This window comes from Macaca nemestrina, chromosome 17 (assembly GCF_043159975.1).
Source record: "Macaca nemestrina isolate mMacNem1 chromosome 17, mMacNem.hap1, whole genome shotgun sequence".
NCBI classification, from domain to species: Eukaryota; Metazoa; Chordata; class Mammalia; order Primates; family Cercopithecidae; genus Macaca; species Macaca nemestrina.
The window spans coordinates 3666987-3686946 of record NC_092141.1 but is presented as its reverse complement, the minus strand read 5'-3'; the positions used below and the strand labels follow the sequence as shown (position 1 = coordinate 3686946).

Below are 19960 nucleotides of genomic sequence, written 5' to 3'. Positions count from 1 at the left end.
CCATCCAGCAGTGAACCTCTATTGTGGTGTGTTGGAAAGAAGGGAAGTGTGAGCCTGGTCTTGCTCATGGGGAACTCACAACAGAGCATTAGGAGGAGACTCAGGATCTTACAGCCTTGAGGGAAATGACTCAGGCTAGAGGAAGTCAGGAGCTCAAAGACTAGCTGGGGAGCCAGGGACACACACGTGGATTATAATTAGCAACTCTGCAAGGCTGGAAGTGATCAAGGGCCGACTGTGGGGTAGAGGAAGGAGAGAAGACTCTGGGCTTTGTTAGGTGGAAGGGCTTTCTGCAGGAGGCCAGGGCAGAGAAGCCAGCCTGATGAGGCTTTGGGAGGACCTGAAGCTGGAGATGGGATTTAATGGCCAGAGAGAAGGAGGCAGCAGGCTTGTCGTGTGGGCAGATACACGCAAGCTTGTAGAGTAATTCACCAGGCAGAGAGCTGAGGAGAGCACCCTGTTATGTTCCCCTAGCCCTGGCCTCACTGATCGAGAAGTGTCCCAAAGACAACAAGGACTGCAGCTCCTACGGCAGCTTCAGCGACGCGGTGCTGGAACTCTTCAAGCTCACCATCGGCCTGGGTGACCTGAACATCCAGCAGAACTCCAAGTATCCCATTCTCTTTCTGTTCCTGCTCATCACCTACGTCATCCTCACCTTCGTTCTGCTCCTCAACATGCTCATTGCCCTGATGGGCGAGACTGTGGAGAACGTCTCCAAGGAGAGCGAGCGTATCTGGCGCCTGCAGGTGAGTCTAGGTGGAGACCCCAGTGTGGGGGCCTCCATGGGATTCAGTTCAGCACATGGTCATTGACTACTGTCAGCACCAGTGGGTCTGTGGTGGGGCCTGAGAATCTGCACAAGCTGCTCAGTGTGTGGCCAGGATTGAGGAAGCCTTAGCCTAGGTTCTTTGAGTGTAGGGTCTACGAAGTGTGGCTGTGCAACGGCACGTGTAGAAAAACTCAGGCTTACAGGGGTGCTGTGCTCAGGGTTGACAGTGTGATTGATGGATGTTGAAGTATGACCTTAGGTTGTATTAAGAGGAGTACAGCGCCTAGGACAATGGAAGTGACAGTTCTGCTCTATTCTATCCTGGCCTGAACACTTCTTACGTGCTGAGGAAACCAATGCATAGGATGGGTCCCGAGGTGGTAACCAGGTTTGGGAGAGGACTGGAGACTGCCTCTTAAGAAATAGTTGTTGGCGGCCAGGCATGGTGGCTCACCCCTGTAATCTTAGTACTTTGGAAGGCTGAGGCGGGTGGATCACCTGAGGTCAAGAATTTGAGACCAGCTTGGCCAACCTGGTGAAACCTCATCTCTACTAAAAATACAAAAACTTGCCGGGTGTGGTAGTGGGCTCCTGTAATCCCAGCTACTCAGGAGGCTGAGGCAGGAGAATCGCTTGAACCCAGGAGGTGGAGGTTGCAGTGAGTCGAGATCATGCCATTGCACTCCAGCCTGGGTGACAGAGCAAAAACTCTGTCTCAAAAAAAGAAAAAGAAATGCTTATTGATAAAGGTGAGAGTGCCTTCAGATATCTACAGAGCAACCTGTGAAACAGGGAGCAGACCCCTTCTGTGGTCCCAGAAGGCAGAGGTACATGGGGGTGCTACAGGGAGAAAAACTTTGACGTGACACATGGAAGTTTCTCATTATTAAGGCCCTCCTTTTTTTTTTTTTTTTTTTTTTTTTTTTGAGACAGGGTCTTGCTCTGTCGCCCAGGCTGGAGTGCAGTGGCGCGATATCAGCTCACTGCAACCTCTGCCTCCCGGGCTCAAGCGATTCTCCCACCTCAGCCTCCCAAATAGCTGGGATTACAGGCATGCGCCACCACACCTGGGTCATTTTTGTATTTTTTGTAAAGATGGGATTTCACCATGTTGCCCAGGGTGGCCTCATACTCCTGAGCTCAAAGCAATTCACCTGCCTCAGCCTCCCAAAGTGCTGGGATTACAGGTGTGAGCCACTGTACCTGGCCAAGGCCCTCTTAATTGGTTTGTTGATACTGCTACAAGAGAGACTGGAAAAATTATGGCCAGGAAACAGCAGAGAGGTTCCAAGCCTGGGAGGGGGTGGGACTAAATGGTGTTTGAATGGTCCTCTGCCATGGGATTCCAGGACCCCAGCCCTGTCAGATAGGAAGCTCCTGGGCTTTCAGAAATACTATTTATATCATGGAGTGTCGCTCTGTCGCCCAGGCTGGAGTGCAGTGGAGGGATCTCAGCTCACTGCAACCTTCAACCGCTGGGTTCAAGTGATTCTCCTGCCTCAGCCTCCTGAGAGCTGGGATTACAGACGTCTGATGCAGGCCCAGCTAATTTTTGTGTTTTTAGTACAGACAGGGTTTCACCATGTTGGCCAGGCTGGCCTTGAACTCCTAACCTCAGGTGATCCACCTGCCTTGGCCTCCCAAAGTGTTAGGATTACAGGTGTGAGCCACCGCGCCTGGCCTGCTTTTTGTCTTTGAATTCTGTAGATCAGCCAAACCCTTCCGATCCGTTAAGCATGGGGCGAGGGGGGAGTGGGCTCACTGACAGTGTGTGTGCACTTGTGTGTGCTTGTGAGTGTGAGTGCCTACTCCTTAGAGTTGCTTATGTCCCCAGAGAGCCAGGACCATCTTGGAGTTTGAGAAAATGTTACCAGAATGGCTGAGGAGCAGATTCCGGATGGGAGAGCTGTGCCGAGTGGCCAAGGAAGATTTCCGACTGTGTTTGCGGTAACCACGGGGGAAGGGCCCTGGGGCTGTGGTCTTTGGGGTGGGCAGAGAGGGGCAGGTCAGTGACAAGATGTTAGAGAAACGGTGCCGCTGCTTGCTCATCATAACCATAGCTGCTGTCTCTTCCAGTGGCCTCCTCGGAAGAAGGAATTTGCTTATGGGGTTATAGGGCCCTGGGATGGGGGTTCCCGAGCTTCAGAAGAGAAAGAGGAGACTGCCAACAGTGGCTCCCCTCCCTGCTTTTTTTTTTTCTTTTTTTTCTGTTTTTGAGACAGAGTTTTGCTCTTGTTGCCCGGGCTGGAGTACAATGGCACGATCTTGGCTCACTGCAACCTCTGCTTCCTGTGTTCAAGCAATTCTCCTGCTTCAGCCTCCTGAGTAGCTGGGATTACCGGCATGTGCCACCACACCCAGCTAATTTTGTATTTTTAGTAGAGGCAGAGTTTCACCACATTGGTCAGGCTGGTCTCGAACTCCTGACCTCAGGTCATCCACCCACCTCGGCCTCCCAAAGTGCTGGGATTACAGGCGTGAGCTACCACGCCCAGCCCCTCTCTCTGCCTTTTTGAAGGTGCCTCCACGGTCTCTCTCTGTTTGCTATCTGGTTTAGGGAAGATCTGCCTGCTTGGCACTCCTTTTCCTGCTGTTTACCTGTGTGAGTTCCTGTGACCCCAGGTGACTTGAGTCCCATTTTGCCCCTGGCAGATGGAAAGTGACATGGCTACTTTGACAGATCTCTGGCTTTTTTTTTTTTTTTTTTAAAGTCTTTACTTATCCCATGACCACCTTTTCTCCTTCCTTCCTTCCTTCCTTCCTTTCCTCCTTCCCTCCCTCCCTCCCTCCCTCCTTCTCTCTCTCTCTCTCTCTCTCTCTCTCTCTCTCTTTCTTTCTTTCTTTCTAAATGAAGTTCCAGGCTGGAGTGCAGTGGTGCGATCTCTGCTCACTGTAACCTTGGCCTCCCCAGTTCAAGCGATTCTTACGCCTCAGCCTCCCCAGTAGCTGGGACTACAGGCACACGCCACCACGCTTGGATAATTTTTGTATTTTTAGTAGAGACGGGGTTTCATCGTGTTAGCCAGGCTGGTCTTGAACTCCTGGCCTCAAGTGATCCACCCCCCTTGGCCTCCCAATGTGCTGGGATTACAGGCGTGAGCCACCGCGCCCGGTTCCATGACCACCTTTTCTGATAAGCCCACCTCCTCCTACCCTGACCCAGCTGCCTGAGCCCACGGACCACCTTCTTTAAGTATGACCTTAACTCACTTCTCTGACTGAAACCACACCCCCTGGAAAGCTTCATTTCTGACTGCAATGATTACCCTAACGAACATTTCTGATGTTGCCACCCTCACTCTAGAGACCTCTGGATGTGAATTTAAGTCACATCAATGCCTATGGTTGTATTCTAACACCTCAGACGCCACCCACTCTTGTTAGGGCATAGACCCTAACCACAGGCTCTTCGTGCCTCCTCAACCCCAGCTACACTTGGAGTTTAATCTTCACACCCTCGCGGCCTGGGCCCTCCCACTGTCTGTCCCCGCTTCCCCTTGGGCTGTCACCAGTCAGGCACAGCTGCTGTTGTCTGAAGTTGGATCCTTTATACCTGTCTGAGCAACTTACAGGATTTCTGAGTTCCCTACAGTGGAAGGAGAACTGATTCTCTGAGGCCTGGGGACATGGAGATGGGGATAGAGTTCAAACTCCAACAACACTAGTGTGACCACTGGGGTCAGGGGTGCTCCTGATCTCCAGGACAGACACAAGGGGAGCTGTGTAGACACCAGGACGTCCCAAACCAGGGTTATTTGTTTGCACTCAGTGAGGCACTGGTGAAATAGTAAGAATGATGATCCCACTTGCAGGATCAATGAGGTGAAGTGGACTGAATGGAAGACGCACGTCTCCTTCCTTAACGAAGACCCGGGGCCTGTAAGACGAACAGGTAACTGTTGCTGTGAGGTGACATGGTGTCCACTCCTGTCTCAGACCACATAACCTTGGGCAGATCAAATCTAAGGGTCCTGACTTTCCTCATCTGTCAAATGGGAGGGTTGAATGGAAATGCTGCTTAGGTCTCTTCCAGCTCTGACTTTTAGAACTCTAGTTGGCATGACTTTTAAAACGGTGTAGCCCTAAGCCATAGAAACACACCATGCAGACCGGGCACGGTGGCTCGCACCTGTAATCCCAGCACTTTGGGAGGCCGAGTCGGGTGACTCACCTGAGATCAGGGGTTTGAGACCAGCCTGGCCAACATGGCAAAACCCCGTCTCTACTAAAGATACAAAAATTAGCTGAACGTGGTGGTGGGTGCCTATAATCCCAACTACTCGGGAGGCTGAGTCAGGAGAATTGCTTGAACCTGGGAGGTGGAGGTTGCAATGAGCTGAGATCGCACCACTGCACTCCAGCCTGGGTGACAAGAGTGAAACTCCATCTCAAAAAAAAAAAAAAAAAAAAAAAGACAAGGAAAAAAAAACAAAAGACAAAGAAACACATTATGCAGAGTGATCTATTTCTAAAATATATATTTTTTAAAAAGCAGATTTCAACAAAATCCAAGATTCTTCCAGGAACAACAGCAAAACCACTCTCAATGCCTTTGAAGAAATAGAGGATTTCCCGGAAACGTCGGTGTAGAAGCGGAACCGGCGCCGGCGTGCGCGTGCGCTGTCTGGCGCTGCAGGCGGAGTCACGGCCTCTGCGGAGAGGCTTTGAGGGATGATGGAGTTTGGCTCTGCTGGTGTAGCAGCAGAGTGCACCCTCATGCTCAGTGCTCAGTGGGTGTCTGAACTGAGGGGCAGTTGTCAGTTTGTCTGAGTGGGAAACATCCTGGATTTTGTTACTGGGCAGAGAGTTGGTGTAAACCTACAGCCAGCAGCAGTCTGGAGCCTGGGAGCCTCCTGAAGTCCTGGGGGAAGCCTCTGGTTTTACCAGTTGCAGGTGGGCTTGGCTGGGAGAGATGGGTGGCAGGGAAGGGGCAGGAGCCTTGAGGAGCAGGGAGAGGCGCCTTTCCTCCTGCCAGCTTTCCCCTGACAGCCCCAGCCCCAGCCCACACGTTGTACCGTCTCTCCTGCTGTGACTGGGTTGCCTGAATTTGGGGAGACCCTTGATCCCATCCCAGAGTGTGCAGGGGACGGAGTTAAGCCGGATATCCTGGGGGAGGAAGGGAATGAGCTCGGGAAACATCCTTCCGGAACCCTTCAGGGAAAAGGAGACCATCCTTGGAGTGAACGTCCCCTGACGCCCCAAGGTTCACACTGCCTCAAGCTGAGACAGGTTTTTAGTAGCATAAGTAATACAGGGTTTAAATTTTCAATATGGAAAAGGCATTTCAGTTAAGAATGAAAATTACTACAATGAAGTATGTGATTTTAAAAGTGGAGACAGATTGGGAGCTTTGGGGCTGGATGTAAGTATTATATATTTGGCCTCAAGGTGCCCAGAGCCAGACAAAAAGCTTTTCTTCACACACACAAAAGTCTGCATGAGACACGCCGGGCAAGTCCTGCTGGGCCACTGCGATCTGGGTGAAAGGGCCTGGCTCTTGTCCGTGTCCTGGCCTCGCAGTAGTGCCTGCCTCTGCGCTGGGATCTTGGCTTCAGCTGAAGCAGAAATAGCAGCTGCTCAATCGATGCCATCTTAGAACTCAGCAGTTAGTCACATACCTCAGTATGTCTCAGTGGGGGAATTTAACAAAATGCCTCAACTGCTTTGGTACGAAGTATTTTTTTTTTTAACTGTGAATTTTGAAGCTGAAGGGGGAGCTTGTGAGAGAGAAGCCTTTGCCAAGACTTTGGGCTTATTTTTAGGTCCTCATCCTCTGATGTTCTCCTTCTGAAATGAGACGGAGTCAGTCTGGGGGCAGAGGTGAAGTGGAGACGGAAGGATTTGCCAGGTAACTGGGGCCGAAACCACCAGAAAATCCACTCTGCCACCATTAGCTAGTGAAAGGATTCATGTAAAGATGTTCGAGGTGGAATTATAAAAATAGTAACCGTGAATGTTAATCTTAAATGGCAGAAATATAAATTTGGCCTTCAGATAACATGACGATTGATTAGTTCATCTGGCTTGAGGCAAACTAAGGAGTGCAGACCTGGCAGTGCACTCTGGGCCAGTTGCTCTGCTCTGGGCCACTCTGTGTGCCAGACTAGCTGGGCAGATAGAGACTCTGTGCCCCTGATGGGGCTGGTTGGGGAGAGGTGGGCTGGGGTGTGTGCGGCTTCACAGTCCACAGCAGCCCCTGCCCTCCGGGCTGACCCAGGGAGTAACTGCATACTCTGAGCCACAGTGGTGGGGGCTGGACATGGGCCTCTGGAGAAGAGAAGATTTGAGGCGGACTGTCCTAGAGGCAGGAGGAGCGGATGTGTTCCAGAATGGGCAGAACTAGGAAACTGAGAAAGATTTTGGCTCAATCCAATCCAGCAGCTGCTCCAGATGTTGGAGATGTTTAAGCAAAAGCTGGTCAAGCACTTAGTGAGGGATGTTGTTGAAAATGGTCATTGGAAGAAGTGTAAGGTTCCTTTTAGCCTGGAGATTCTGCAGAGCAGCATTCCACATCTGGAATTAGCTACCCGCATTAAGCCTGAACAGACATCTTGGTCTGAAAGGAAGTGGTTAGGATTCATGATGCCACGCTCTACACTGTGGAGCTGGGAATTCCAGAATTGCTTTGTGTCGGATATTAATGGAGAAAGTCCTATCCATTAATGAATAAAGCCGTATCTTATGGATAAAGCCATATCCAGAATTGCTTTGACTCAGATGTTGATGGATAAAGCCATATCCAGAATTGCTTTGACTCAGATGTTGATGGATAAAGCCATATCCAGAATTGCTTTGACTCAGATATTAATGGATAAAGCCAATTATCGATTTCTATTTGCCTAACCTGCCAGCTTTTGTCCAAGTGCGGAATGGAGAGCCAGATGGATGTTTGTTATCTCACACGTGATGGAGAGCTGCTCTCTGTGGGTCTGGATGGAATTGGTTGCAAGACCATTTTCTGTATTGGATATTCTTCCCAACCTTGTCCACCCCAAAAGGCTTTCAGCCAAAAGGTCTGAGCCTAGGTAGGTTTACCAAGGGAAGCCATGAGTCAAGAAGCATCAGAGTGAAAAGGAACACTTCCTTCGTTTTACCCCCCGAGGCTAATGCTCCAAAAGGAATATGTACTTGGGCAAAGTCATGCAGGAAGGTCATATCAGAGCTGCGGAGGCTGGAGTGTCCTGATTCTTGGACCACAGATGTCTCCCTGAGCCATTATTTGTTTAGTTTAAAAAGTACAGTTATTCCACCATTTTGAGTCTTTCTTTGTAGTTGGCTTATATTGGGGGGCAGGACTGTTTTCTCAGGTGTCTCATTTGGCAGTCAACATTGTCCCCTATGTTCCCTGTGACTAGTTGAAAATTCAAGTGCGCCCACAGGGTGCACAAAAGCACACCCACACTCACCGACACACACCCACACACACCCACCCCCCCATACACCCACACCCACACCCCACTGAACCCATGGGTCTATCAGGACATATTAAAACTCCGTGATTGACATTTCAGTAATTTCAGGGGAAGGCGTTTTCCAGGGATGGGATCTCCCAGGCTCAGATAGTGCCTTGGTTGTAAATGCTCCTTTAGCTAAACTTTTCCTCAGAAGAATTCATTATTCTAGACATTATGTGATATATCTGTTTGGAATAAAAGGTGCTTAACCTTCCTCCCTGGGATGTGGGAGAAGGTGCTGGAGGTTGTACTGTGAAGTCATTAAGCTCTTAGAAGGCTCCAGCCTGAGAGAGTCCAGTATTATTGACATTCCTTTCCTTCCTCAAGGCCTGGTGACCTGTGTCCTTTCGCTCTGGGCAGGGCCCAGGTAGATGGGCCGTCATCCGGGCCTGTAAGCCGTACTTGATTTCTGCATTGATTTACATATTTTTTACTGTGATCTTGGTTCCAAACACAGAATTATCATCCCATTATCCTTGAATGTGCCGAATCCTTGTAAATTCTCATTTACCTACTTGTTCTTAGTGTTGTGTGTGTGTGTGAAACTCTATGTTCAAGGAAGAAATCGTACAAAGAGTAAGAACATGTTTGTGCCATTGAAGAAATGGTTTTTTGATTTCTAATAAATATTTATTTTGCCTTGTTATGGCCATGTTTTATCCATGCCTAGGTGTGCCAATGTGCAGACTGACTGGAAACCCTAGAGTGTTGGTAACAGGAGTGGGTAAAGGGAAGGCCAGTTTTTGGACCTGAAGTATTATCATTGGTTCCGGCTTAGGAACAGAGCCAGCAAGCCATCAGACATGTCACCTTTGTATGTATTTGCATCTCAAAGCACATTCACATCAGGTAGCCAATTGGAAGCATTCAGCAGCTGTGGAAGCAGTTTGAGTTAAAGGAGACTCAGGGGGTTGAAGTCATGTGCCCCAGGATGCACAGCCAGATAATGTCAGTCGTTCAGGCCATGAAACCTCTCAGAGTGGTGTGTCCGCGTCTGCACAGCGAAACAAACTACCATCAGAGTGAACAGGCAACCTACAGAATAGGAGAAAATTTTTGTAATCTACCCATCTGACAAAGGTCTAATATCCAGAATTTACAAGTAACTTAAACATATTTACAAGAAAAAAACAACCCCATCAAAAAGTGGGCAAAGGATATGAACAGACACTTCTCAAAAGAAGACATTTATGTGGCCAACAAACATATGAAAAAAAGCTCAACATCACTGATCATTAGAGAAATGCAAACCAAAACAACAGAGAGATACCATCTCACGCCAGTCAGAATGGCGATTATTAGAAAGTCAGGAAACAATAGATGCTGGAGAGGCTGTGGAGAAATAGGAACACTTTTACACTGTTGGTGGGAATGCAAATTAGTTCAACCATTGTGGAAAACAGTGTGGTGATTCCTCAAAGATCCAGAACCAGAAATACCATTTGACCCATCAATCCCATTACTGAGTATACACCCAAAGGAATGTAAATCATTCTACTAGAAAGACACATGCACACGTATGTTTATTGCAGCACTATTCACCATAGCAAAGACATGGAACCAACCCAAATGCCCATCAATGATAGACTAGATAGAGAAAATGTGGTACGTGTACACCATGGAATACTATGCAGCCATAAAAAGGAATGAGATCATGTCCTTTGCAGGAACATGGATGAAGCTAGAAGCCATCATCCTCAGCAAACTAACACAGGAACAGAAAACCAGACACCTCTTGTTCTCACTCATAAGTGGAGTTGAACATTGAGAACATACAGACACAGAGAGGGGAACAACACACACCAGGGCCTGTTGGGGGTTGGGGGGTGAGGGGAGGGAACTTAGAGGATGGATCAATAGGTACAGCAAAGCACCATGGCACACATATACCTGTGTAACAAACCTGCATGTTCTGCACCTGTATCCTTTTGGTTTTTTTTTTAGAAGAAATAAAAAAAAAAAAAAATAAGAGGGCTCTATCCATTATGCCTGTTGGCTGTCAAATTATTTTGAGTGAATAGAAACCCATGGTTCCACCTGGAGAACAGAAGGTATAAATCCCTCCTGTCCACCATACACGATTTTTATGAGGAAGCAATGAGAGAATGGATAGGAAAGAGCTGACGTTGTTACTATCATTATTGCCGACCAGCCTAATTCATAGGTATATGCAGTTCTTCATTCCTTTGAGTTATTTCATAAGGATGGCAGTTCTCAACTTGAATGCCAAGTCTTGAATGCTTCTCTTGATGGGTTGTGGAACTTGCAACTAATTTGTTAATAAGTGAAATATTGCATTTGGTGAATTACTTAATTCAGATGATTCCCAGAATGACTTCCTTCACTGGGCTGTATCTTGTTGAGTGGCAACAAAACAGGGATCGTACGTGATTCACATCCTTGCTTAATAGGCGTTAGTCCAAAACCTAGGAATGTGCCATCTGTGGGGATGTGTTGGGTGGACGGATAGGAAAAGGGTGGAAACCCTTGTCGTAGGATGTATTTCTGGGAAGGAGATGCCTAGGTCAATAGGTTTCAAGATTTTTATGGTTCTTGATACAGTGAAAAATTACCTCCCCAAAGGATTCCATCAATGTGTTCAGCCTTTGAGATTGTATATTACACTGTTTACAAAGCTCTTTCGGTCATGTTGGTTATCGTTTTGTAGGTTTGGCGAGTGTCGTATCCCAGTTTAATAGGTAGGGAAATTGAGACTTGGAGACAGACGGAATGACATGCGAAGTTCACAATCCTTTTTCCTGGCTGGAGAATCCAGGTTCTCTGAAGTTTAGTTAGTCTAGTATCAAGAGCTACCATTTTTCTCAGTGCACCAGCAACCCCTCTGACAGTAATAGCCAAGTTCTGCCGAAAGGATTCAGTCCAACTCGAAAAATGTATCTCACCTACTATGTCTGAAGATTTAGAACCAATTCAACAAAAATTGAACATGAAATATGGGCAATGATAGATGATGCAAATATAAGACAGTTTCTTCCATTTAAGATGGTGGTAGGAGGGGAAAAGGACATGAATATTTATAAAGTGCCATGCACTTTACATACATGTCTCATTTAATGTTCATAGCAACCCCTGTTACTGTCCAGCTGTTCTATTTCTTTCATCGGTTTTCTGTTTGATTTTTTAAAACCATCATATTTTGTTATTTCAAAACCATCATACTTCTTAAACCTGTGACCCCATGGCTTCCATATCCATAGCTGTACTTGGTTTTATTCCCTATTTTACAGTGAAAATGGAAGCTGTAAGTTGGAAACACCTTCAACTTCTGACCACCAAACCTGTGAATTTATTTGCACCCACATTCCTAAGCTTTGGTTGCCTTGCCCTCCCCTCCCCTCCCCTCCCCTCCCCTCCCCTCCCCTCCCCTCCCCTCCCCTCCCCTCCCCTCCCCTCCCCTCCTCTCCCCTCCCCTCCTCTCCCCTCCCCTCCTCTTTCCTTCTCCTTCCTTCCCTCCCTCCCTCCCTCCCTCCCTCCCTCCCTCCCTCCCTCCCTCCCTCCCTCCCTCCTTCCTTCCTTCCTTCCTTCCTTCCTTCCTTCCTTCCTTCCTTCCTTCCTTCCTTCCTTCCTTCCTTCTCTCTTTCTCTCTCTCTCTGTCTTTCTGACAGAGTCTTGCCCTGTCACCCAGGCTGGAGTGCAATGGCATGATCTCAGCTCACTGCAACCTCCACCTCCCGGCTTCAAGCAATTCTCCTGCCTCAGCTTCACAAGTAGCTGGGACTACAGGCACCTGCCACCACGTCGGGCTAATTTTTTGTATTTTTAGTAGAGACAGGGTTTCACCATGTTGGCCAGGCTGGTCTCAAACTCCTGACCTCAGGTGATCCACCCGCCTCAGCCTCCCAAAGTGCTGGGATTACAGGCGTGAGTCCCTGCGCGCGGCCCTGCCTTTCACTCAGAGCAAGAAAACTCCTGTCTTGGGACCTCTCTGTATGCTCTTGAGCTTTATGTTTCAAGACTGTGAAAATTATTCCATCCCTTAATATGTAGTTTCTGAAAATGAACTTTTTCTGGTAAGCATTTAATTTATCTGTAGCTAATGGGGCTCTAGTATTTTTTCCCTTTAATTATACTGCATTAATCGCCTACAGACCTCAGTTTTTGGGTTGACTTTGTTTTCTAGTCAAGTTCCCATTCTTTTTCTTGGCAGAATGGAGGAAACTTGAGTGCTGTTTTTGCTTTGATGGGATGTAAGCTTCTGGGCTGTGCCATTGACTTTGATTTTGTGGAGTATGCAGGGACCTCCCTCGAGTCTTACACTGAGCAACTCACCAAGCCTGATGGGGCAGCCCTGGGCGAAGTCCTCTCTGAGTGAGCCTCTCAATCATTGGCTTGTTAGGTGTTCAGGAACTACTGTCTGCCAAGTACTAGACTAGGGTTTTTGGTGTGTCTGCTTTGGGAACAGGCATACAAAGGTCTCTACAGGTAGATCACAAGCCTCTTGAAGGCGGTATGTGTGGGAAGTATAGAGATATTAAAAAAGCAGCTGGGCATGGTGGCTCACGCCTGTAATCCCAGCACTTCGGGAGGCCGAGGTGGGTGGATCACCTGAGGTCAGGTGTTCGAGACCAGCCTGGCCAACATGACGGAACCCCGTCTCTACTAAAAATACAAAAATTAGCCAGGCTTGGTGGCGCATGCCTATAATCCCAGCTGCCGGGGAGGTTGAGGCAGGAGAATAGCTGGAACCTGGGAGGTGGAGGCTGCGGTGAGCTGAGATCATGCCACTGCACTGCAGCCTGGGTGACAGAGTGAGACCCCGTCCCAAACAGACAAACACCCCTAAGCAGCTATTTCCCTTCAGACTCTGTTTTTGTTGGATATGCAAATACAGGCCTTTTGTTGGATATGCAGATATGCAAATGTTGGATATGCAAATATGGATCTTTTGTTGGATATGCAAATATGCAAATACAGGCCCTGTTCCTGCTGCCCTGGAACATGCATGACCTGTATAGGCCTCTCTCCCAGCATCATGGCCCTGGTCACCCCCATGGGACTCTCAGGCTTCAGAGTTTCCCCAGCTGCCACTTTTCATTTGCTTCTCCTATTGGAGCACTGACTGTACGTGGTTCACCATTCCCACCCTCTGTGGTCTCCAGTGGCTATCTTGGGGTCACCCTTGTGAAGGAAGTGACACCCCACTCTTCCAAATAAGCCCTTCCAGATAGCTTTACACTCAGCAGATCAACTCTCATTTATCCAGCAAAATGTACTGAGCTCCTTCTATGCATTAAGTGCTGTGGGTATGACAAAGAGTAAGACAAATGCTATCACTGCTCTCTTGGAGCTTTTGCAGTTTAATCAAAGAGACCAACAGTAACTTTCCCTGCCCTAGTGTCATAACGCATTACGGTTGCAATTTGGGTAAGGACCAGTCTAGTACTGTCAATAAGCTTGTGTGACAGAGTGGCCTCACCTAGCCTGAGTCATAAAGAGTAAGCGTCATTTAGCTAATGGGAGTGTGGAGAAGGGGAAGGGTTTCAGTAAGTGGGAAAATGTGGGCAAAGACCCAAAGGTAGTAGGGAACTTCGTGCATCTGAGGACTGGAAAAGTCTTATGTGGCCAAATTGCTGGGAGCAAGGGGCCAAGTGACATGAAATAAGGCTAGAGGGGTGGGCAGAGGCCAGTGCATGTAGGACTTGGACAGCTGTGGTGAGGCTTTGAGATCTCATAACAAGGGTAAGAAGCCACCAAAGGATTTTAAACAGGGGAATTGTTGAGTGTGAACATTTCCTTGTTTTGGCCTGGCATGGTGGCTCACACCTGTTATCCCAGCACTCTGGGAAGCCAAGGTGGGCAGATCATCTGAGGTCAGGGGTTCGAGACCAGCCTGACCAACATGAAGAAACCCTGTCTCTACTGAAAAAATACAAAATTAGCTGGGCGTGGTGGTGCATGCCTATAATCCCAGCTACTCCAGAGGCTGAGGCAGGAGACTCGCTTGAACCCAGAAGGCGGACGTTGCAGTGAGCCAAGATCATGCCATTGCATTCCAGCCTGGGCAACAAGAGCCTGGGCAAAAGGAAAAAAAATTTCCTTTTTTTTTTTTTTCCCATGGATTTGCAGACTTAAATGGGTGTGTTTTCCTTCCACTGTCCTTTGGGACATGGTAACAGTCTGGATGGTGTAGAACGAAGTGTTTCACTTGGGAGTGATGGGGACAATTCTCAGGAGGTGACTGGGAAGGGAAGATAAAAAGAAGGCAGGGCCATTGGTGGAAGACGAAGATGTTTCAGTAGAGAAAGGGGTGTTTGAGCATGCTCATTTATTCAACTCACCTCTATTGATCACTTACTAGATTGTAGACATTCGAAAAAGACACTGCTAATGCCCTCAAGATGGGATAGAAAGAGGGGCAAAGTGGCAACGAAGTCAGGTAGACGAAGACCAAGAAGATGTTGGCTATGAAATGAAAGTTGGGTTGCATTTTGAAGGAGAAACAGGCATTATTAGTTGGAGCACAGTCTGAGTGGGGTGGAAGGTGCAGGACAGTGGGGGTAAATTCTAGGTAGGGGAGTCAGTCTATGTGAAGGCCTAGAGGAATAAACGGTGGGAAGGACACCACAGCGGAGATGGTCCAAAGGGAGACAAGTGTAGGGAGGTCTCGGGAAGGGAGGGCAGATCAGGAAGGGCCTTTCATGCTAGGAATTTGAACTTCAATGGTTTGTTAAGTAGGTATTCTGCTCTAGGTACTGGGCTAAGTGCTTATATGTCTTAGCCCACTTAATCCTCATAGTAACCCCATGAAAGGGGCACTATTATTATGATCATTCCCATTTTATAAATGAGAAAAAATACAAATGTAGATGGTTAGAAATAATCAAAGTAAAATAAAACTCAAAGTGGCTAAAACCACAGAGCAATATATTATAGATTAAAAAACCAAACAAACCAACCACACATCTAATTAGAAACTTTAAAGACTGTAAAAGGGAAAATTAGATTTGATAGGAATAATCAATCCTGAAACTGACTGAAATCACAGTGATATAAATTGTATGTTGTAAATTTTACAAATCACTAAAATTTGAGGGAAGAATAAAGTATTCTTGCCAAAATTTACATCTGGAAAAAGCTGACCTAGAAAAATTGGACTCAGAAATAAAACAATGGAACATTCACAGTGGGGGAAGGAAACTTGGTAAAACTTAGCTACAGAAGCTGATGCATCACATTTTTACTACAGAATTCAGAAGGAAGGGAGTTTGTTCCAATGCAAATAATTTCGGTAAAGTACAAAAATAGAAAAAAACGTTGAAAAATTTAGAAACAATATGTGCTTTCCAGAACACTGAATATGGAGTAAAATTGGCTTAGTGGGGTTCACTTTGGAAGAATGAAAACGTATAAATATGTAATATTTATTTATTCATTCATTCATTCCAGATAATGTTAGTATGTTTGGGAAATACATTTGAAACTATGATTATGGATTCATTGGGGGTACAGATCATGGAATAAAAACGCTGTTTATTGGCTGCTGTGGACTAAGAGGATGGCGGGGAGGGCCCTTGTGGAGCTGGAGAGGGACGGGGCAGCGTCCGGTAGAAGGTCCTTTGAGGAGAAGAATCATGGGAGGCAAGGGATTTGGGCATTTAGGATGTGGCAGGATTTCTTGAAAGACTGTATTTGCAAACCAGAGCTGTGGGTCACATTTCTATGCGCGTCCACTGCCCTGTTACTGACTTTCACCACCTCTGCTGGCAACATCTGGAGCCCAAAGACCTCCTCACACCTTGCTTGGAATAAGGTGGGCATATTCTTTCAAAATGAGAAGTGACAGCTATGAAGAATAGGCCTCTTACAAATTTTTCATGTTGGGAAGAAACATTAGCTCCTCAGGGGGTGCGTGAGGTGTCTGAAGGAGGCTCTCTGCTCCATGAGGTCAGTGCAGAGCCGGGGGCATGCCGCAGTAGCAATGCTGTGTGGGTTACTGTGTGTTTGTGGACAAAGGGCCATTCAGTTTCTTAATATAGTCATATGTCATCTTTACCATTAAGCCCTCGTTTCTCTTTCATATTTCATCCACAAAACAGCACTTGAAAGTCTCCTCTGGATTTTGCAACGAATGCTGAAGTTTATAGGCTGGACACTTAGTATATTACTATTAGCCCAAATATAAAAATTGAAAAAAATAGCAAGCCTGCACAACTTGTTTCTACTAGCACTTACACATTACAGGCATACCTCAGAGATATTTCAGCCTTGGCTCCAGATCACCACAATAAAACAAATACTACAACAGATGAGCCACACACATTTTTTTATTTTCCAGTATATGTAAAAGTTATGCTCGCACTATACGTAGTATGTTAAATGTGTAATAGCATTATGTTTAAAACATGTACATTCCGTCATTAAAAATACTTTATTGCTAAAAAGGCTAATGATCATTTGAGCTTTCAGCAATTCATGATCTTTTTGTTGGTGGAGGGCCTTGCCTTGATGACAGCTGTCTGATCAGGGCGGTGGGCACTGAGGGTTGGGATGGCTGTGACAATTTCTTAAAATAAAACAACAGTGGAGTTTGCTTCATTGATTGACTCTTCCTTTCATGAAAGATTTCCCTGTAGCATGAAATGCTGTTTAATAACATTTTACTCACAGTATAACTCATTTCTTTCTTTCTTTTTTTTTTTTTTTTTTGAGATGGAAGCTCGCTGTGTCCACCAGGCTGGAGTGCAGTGATGCAGTCTTGGCTCACTGCAACCTCTGCCTCATGGGTTCAAGTGATCCTCCTGCCTCAGCCTCCCAAGTAGCTGGGACTATAGGCATGCGCCACACACCTGGCTAATATTTGTGTATTTTTAGTAGAGAGGGGGTTTCACCATGTTGGACAGATTGGTCTCGAACTCCTGACTTCAGGTGATCTGTCTGCCTCGGCCTCCCATAGTGCTGGGATGACAGGCATGAGCCACTTCACCCAACTGAACTCATTTCAAATTAGGAGGAGTCAGCCCTCTCAAACCCTGCTGTTGCTTTATCAACTACATTTATGTAATATTCAAAATCCTTTGTCATTTCAACAATGTTCACAGCATCTGCAACGAGAGTAGATTCCATCTCAAGAAACCACTTTTTTGCTTATTTGTAAGAGGCAACTCCTCATCCATTCAAGTGCGATCATGAGATTGCAGCAATTCAGTTACATCTTCAGGCACCACTTCTCATTCTCTTGCTGTCACATCTGCATGGCTTCCTTCACTGAAGTCTTGAACTCCTCAGAGTCATCCAAGAGGGTTGGAATTCACTTTTTCCAAACTCCTGTTAATGTTGATATTTTGATCTCCTCCCACGGATCCTGAATGTTCTTAATGGCATCTAGAATGCTGAATCCTTTCCAGAAGGTTCTCTGTTTACTTTGCCCGGCTCCCTCAGAGGGATCACTATCTATGGCAGCTATAGCTTTATGAAATGTTTTTTTTTCTTCCTTTCTTTTTCTTCTTTTTTCTCCCCTCCCCCAGCCTGAAATGTATTTCTTAAATAGTTAGATTTGAAAGTCACAATGACACCTTGATCCACGGGCTTCGGCCGGATGTCGTGTTAGCAGGCATGAGAACGACGCTAATCTCTTTGCATATCTCCAGCAGAGCTCTTGGGTAACCTGGTATATTGTCAATCGGCAGTAATGTTTTGAAAGGAATCTTTTTTTTTCTTTTTCCAAGCAGTAGCTCTCAACAATGGGCTTAAAATATACAGTAAACCATGCCACAAACAGATGTGCTGCCAGCGGTGCTTTGTTCTTCCATTTATAGAGCTCAGGCACAGCAGTTTAGCATGAGTCTCAGAGTCCTAGGATTTTTGGGCCAGGTGCGGTGGCTCACGCTTGTAATCCCAGCACTTTGGGAGGCCGAGGTGGGCGGATCACGAGGTCAGGAGATCGAGACCATACTGGTTAACACAGTGAAACCCTGTCTCTACTAAAAGAATACAAAAAGTTATCTGGGCATGGTGGCAGGCGCCTGTAGTCCCAGCTACTCGGGAGGCTGAGGCAGGAGAGTGGTGTGAACCCAGGAGGCAGAGCTTGCAGTGAGCCAAGATGGCGCCACTGCACTCCAGCCTGGGCGACAGAGCGAGACTCCATCTCAAAAAAACAAAACAAAAACAAAACAAAACAGAGTTCTAGGGTTTTTGAAACAGTTAATGAGCATTGGCTTTAACTGGAAGTCACCAGCTGTATTAGCTCTTAAGAGAGTCAGCCTGTCCTTTGAAGCTTTGAAGCTAGGCATTCATTTCTCTTTTCTAGCTAGGAAAGTTCTAGATAGCATCTTCTTTCAATAGAAGGCTGTTTGAACTACACTGAAGATCTGTTTAGTGTGGCTACCTTTGTCAATGATTTTAGTTACATCTTCTGGATAACTTGCTTCCACATCAGCAGCTTGCTGGTTCACTTTCCACTTGTAGGTTTTGGAGCTGGCTTCTTTCCTTAAACCTGGTGAACCAACCTCTGCCAGCTTCCTGCAGCTTCCTCACCTCTCTCAGCCTTCACAGAATTGAAGAGAGTTAGGGCCTTGCTCTGGGTCATGCTTTGGTTTAAAGTTGTGGCTGGTTTGATCTTCTATCCAGGCCACTAAAACTGTCTCCACATCAGCAATAAGGTTGTTTTGCTTTCTTATCATTTGTGTGTGTGCAGTGGAGTAGAATTTTTAATTTTCTTCAAGATCTTTTTCTTTGAATTCACAACTTGGCTAACTGGTGCAAGAGGCCTAGCTTTCCGCCTGTCTTAGCTTTTGACATGCCTTCCTCACTAAGCTTAATTTTTACAAGTATGACCCTTTCTTTCACTTGAACACATAGAGGCTGTTGTAGAGTTATTAATTATTGTGTCTTAAGGAATAGGGAGGCCGGAGGACAGGGAGAGAGACAAGGAAATGGCCGGTCAGTAGAGCAGTTAGAACACACACAACCTTCACTAAGTTCACAGTCTCACATGGGCACAATTCATGGTGCCCCCAAAACACTTAACAACAGTAACATCAAAGGCCACCGATCACAGATCACCATAGCAGATATAAGAAATCATAAAAAAAGCTTGAAATATCAAGCTATTATCAAGGAGACAAGGAGTGAGTACATGCTGTTGGAAACATGGCACTGTTAGACTTTCTAGACACAGGGTTGCCCAAAACCTTCAATTTGTAAAAAAAAAAATACAGTTATCTGTGAAGTGCAATAAAGCAAAGCACAATAAAATAACTTTATATATATATCTATTTCAATTTTATATTCTGAATACAAAGGCTGTTGATTAAGAATGTTGAGCTACCCAAGTATAATGTATAATAAACTATACAGAAATAGGAAACACTTCTTTGAATAAGCTACATACATAAAATATGGTACCTTTAAGATATACTAATTAATTTAAGAAATTTGCTTGGATGCCTACCGAATAAGGCACTGTGCTAGGAGCTATGAATGCAGTTGAATAAGGCACAACCCTGCTCTTGAGGAGCTTACAAACTAGCAGAATTTGTAAGACACTGTGTAAGATGTGAGCTAGAAGTGATTTCTAATGTACAGAGCAGCGAATACTTTTTGCATTGAGCATTAGTTTAGTTGTCTTTGCAAAGGCTTCTTTCTTTTCGTAATATGCGGCCTCGTTCACAAACACGGGGTACACGGTACAGTCTCCGCCCAATGGCATCGTCTTCCCATCGAGAGTTAAAAACATGGGATCCCCAGGATGCAGTGGTTTCCAGTCTTGATCCTC

The 19960-nt window shown here is 46.3% G+C and overlaps 3 protein-coding genes across 9 annotated transcripts in view; 2 read left to right on the top strand and 1 right to left on the bottom strand.

The window, feature by feature from the left end:
• Window positions 1-5397, top strand: part of LOC105474350 (transient receptor potential cation channel subfamily V member 3) — a 47274-nt gene extending 41877 nt beyond the window's left edge. Inside the window, exons 15-18 of one of the 3 annotated variants that reach the window (XM_071082134.1) lie at window positions 475-749; window positions 2607-2719; window positions 4585-4664; window positions 5268-5397. In XM_071082134.1, coding sequence (XP_070938235.1) covers window positions 475-749; window positions 2607-2719; window positions 4585-4664; window positions 5268-5362 — 563 coding nt within the window. In that variant the 3' untranslated portion in view covers window positions 5363-5397. Of the gene's footprint in view, window positions 1-474; window positions 750-2606; window positions 2720-4584; window positions 4665-5264 lie in introns of those variants that run through there. The other 2 variants (XM_071082133.1, XR_011615316.1) reach the window with 2 other exon arrangements.
• A 179-nt stretch (window positions 5398-5576) lies between these two features.
• LOC105471893 (spermatogenesis associated 22) overlaps window positions 5577-19960 on the top strand; it is a 68172-nt gene continuing 53788 nt past the window's right edge. Inside the window, exon 1 of one of the 2 annotated variants that reach the window (XM_071082138.1) lies at window positions 5577-5665. The gene's annotated coding sequence lies outside the window, so the exon portion shown is untranslated. Of the gene's footprint in view, window positions 5666-6535; window positions 6621-19960 lie in introns of those variants that run through there. The other variant, XM_071082136.1, reaches the window with a different exon arrangement.
• LOC105471922 (aspartoacylase) overlaps window positions 9042-19960 on the bottom strand; it is a 36893-nt gene continuing 25974 nt past the window's right edge. For 2 of the 4 annotated variants that reach the window (XM_071082141.1, XM_011724759.2), the window contains exon 7: window positions 16494-19957. In XM_071082141.1, the coding sequence (XP_070938242.1) occupies window positions 19760-19957 (198 nt within the window). In that variant the 3' untranslated portion in view covers window positions 16494-19759. The other 2 variants (XM_011724770.3, XM_071082145.1) reach the window with 2 other exon arrangements.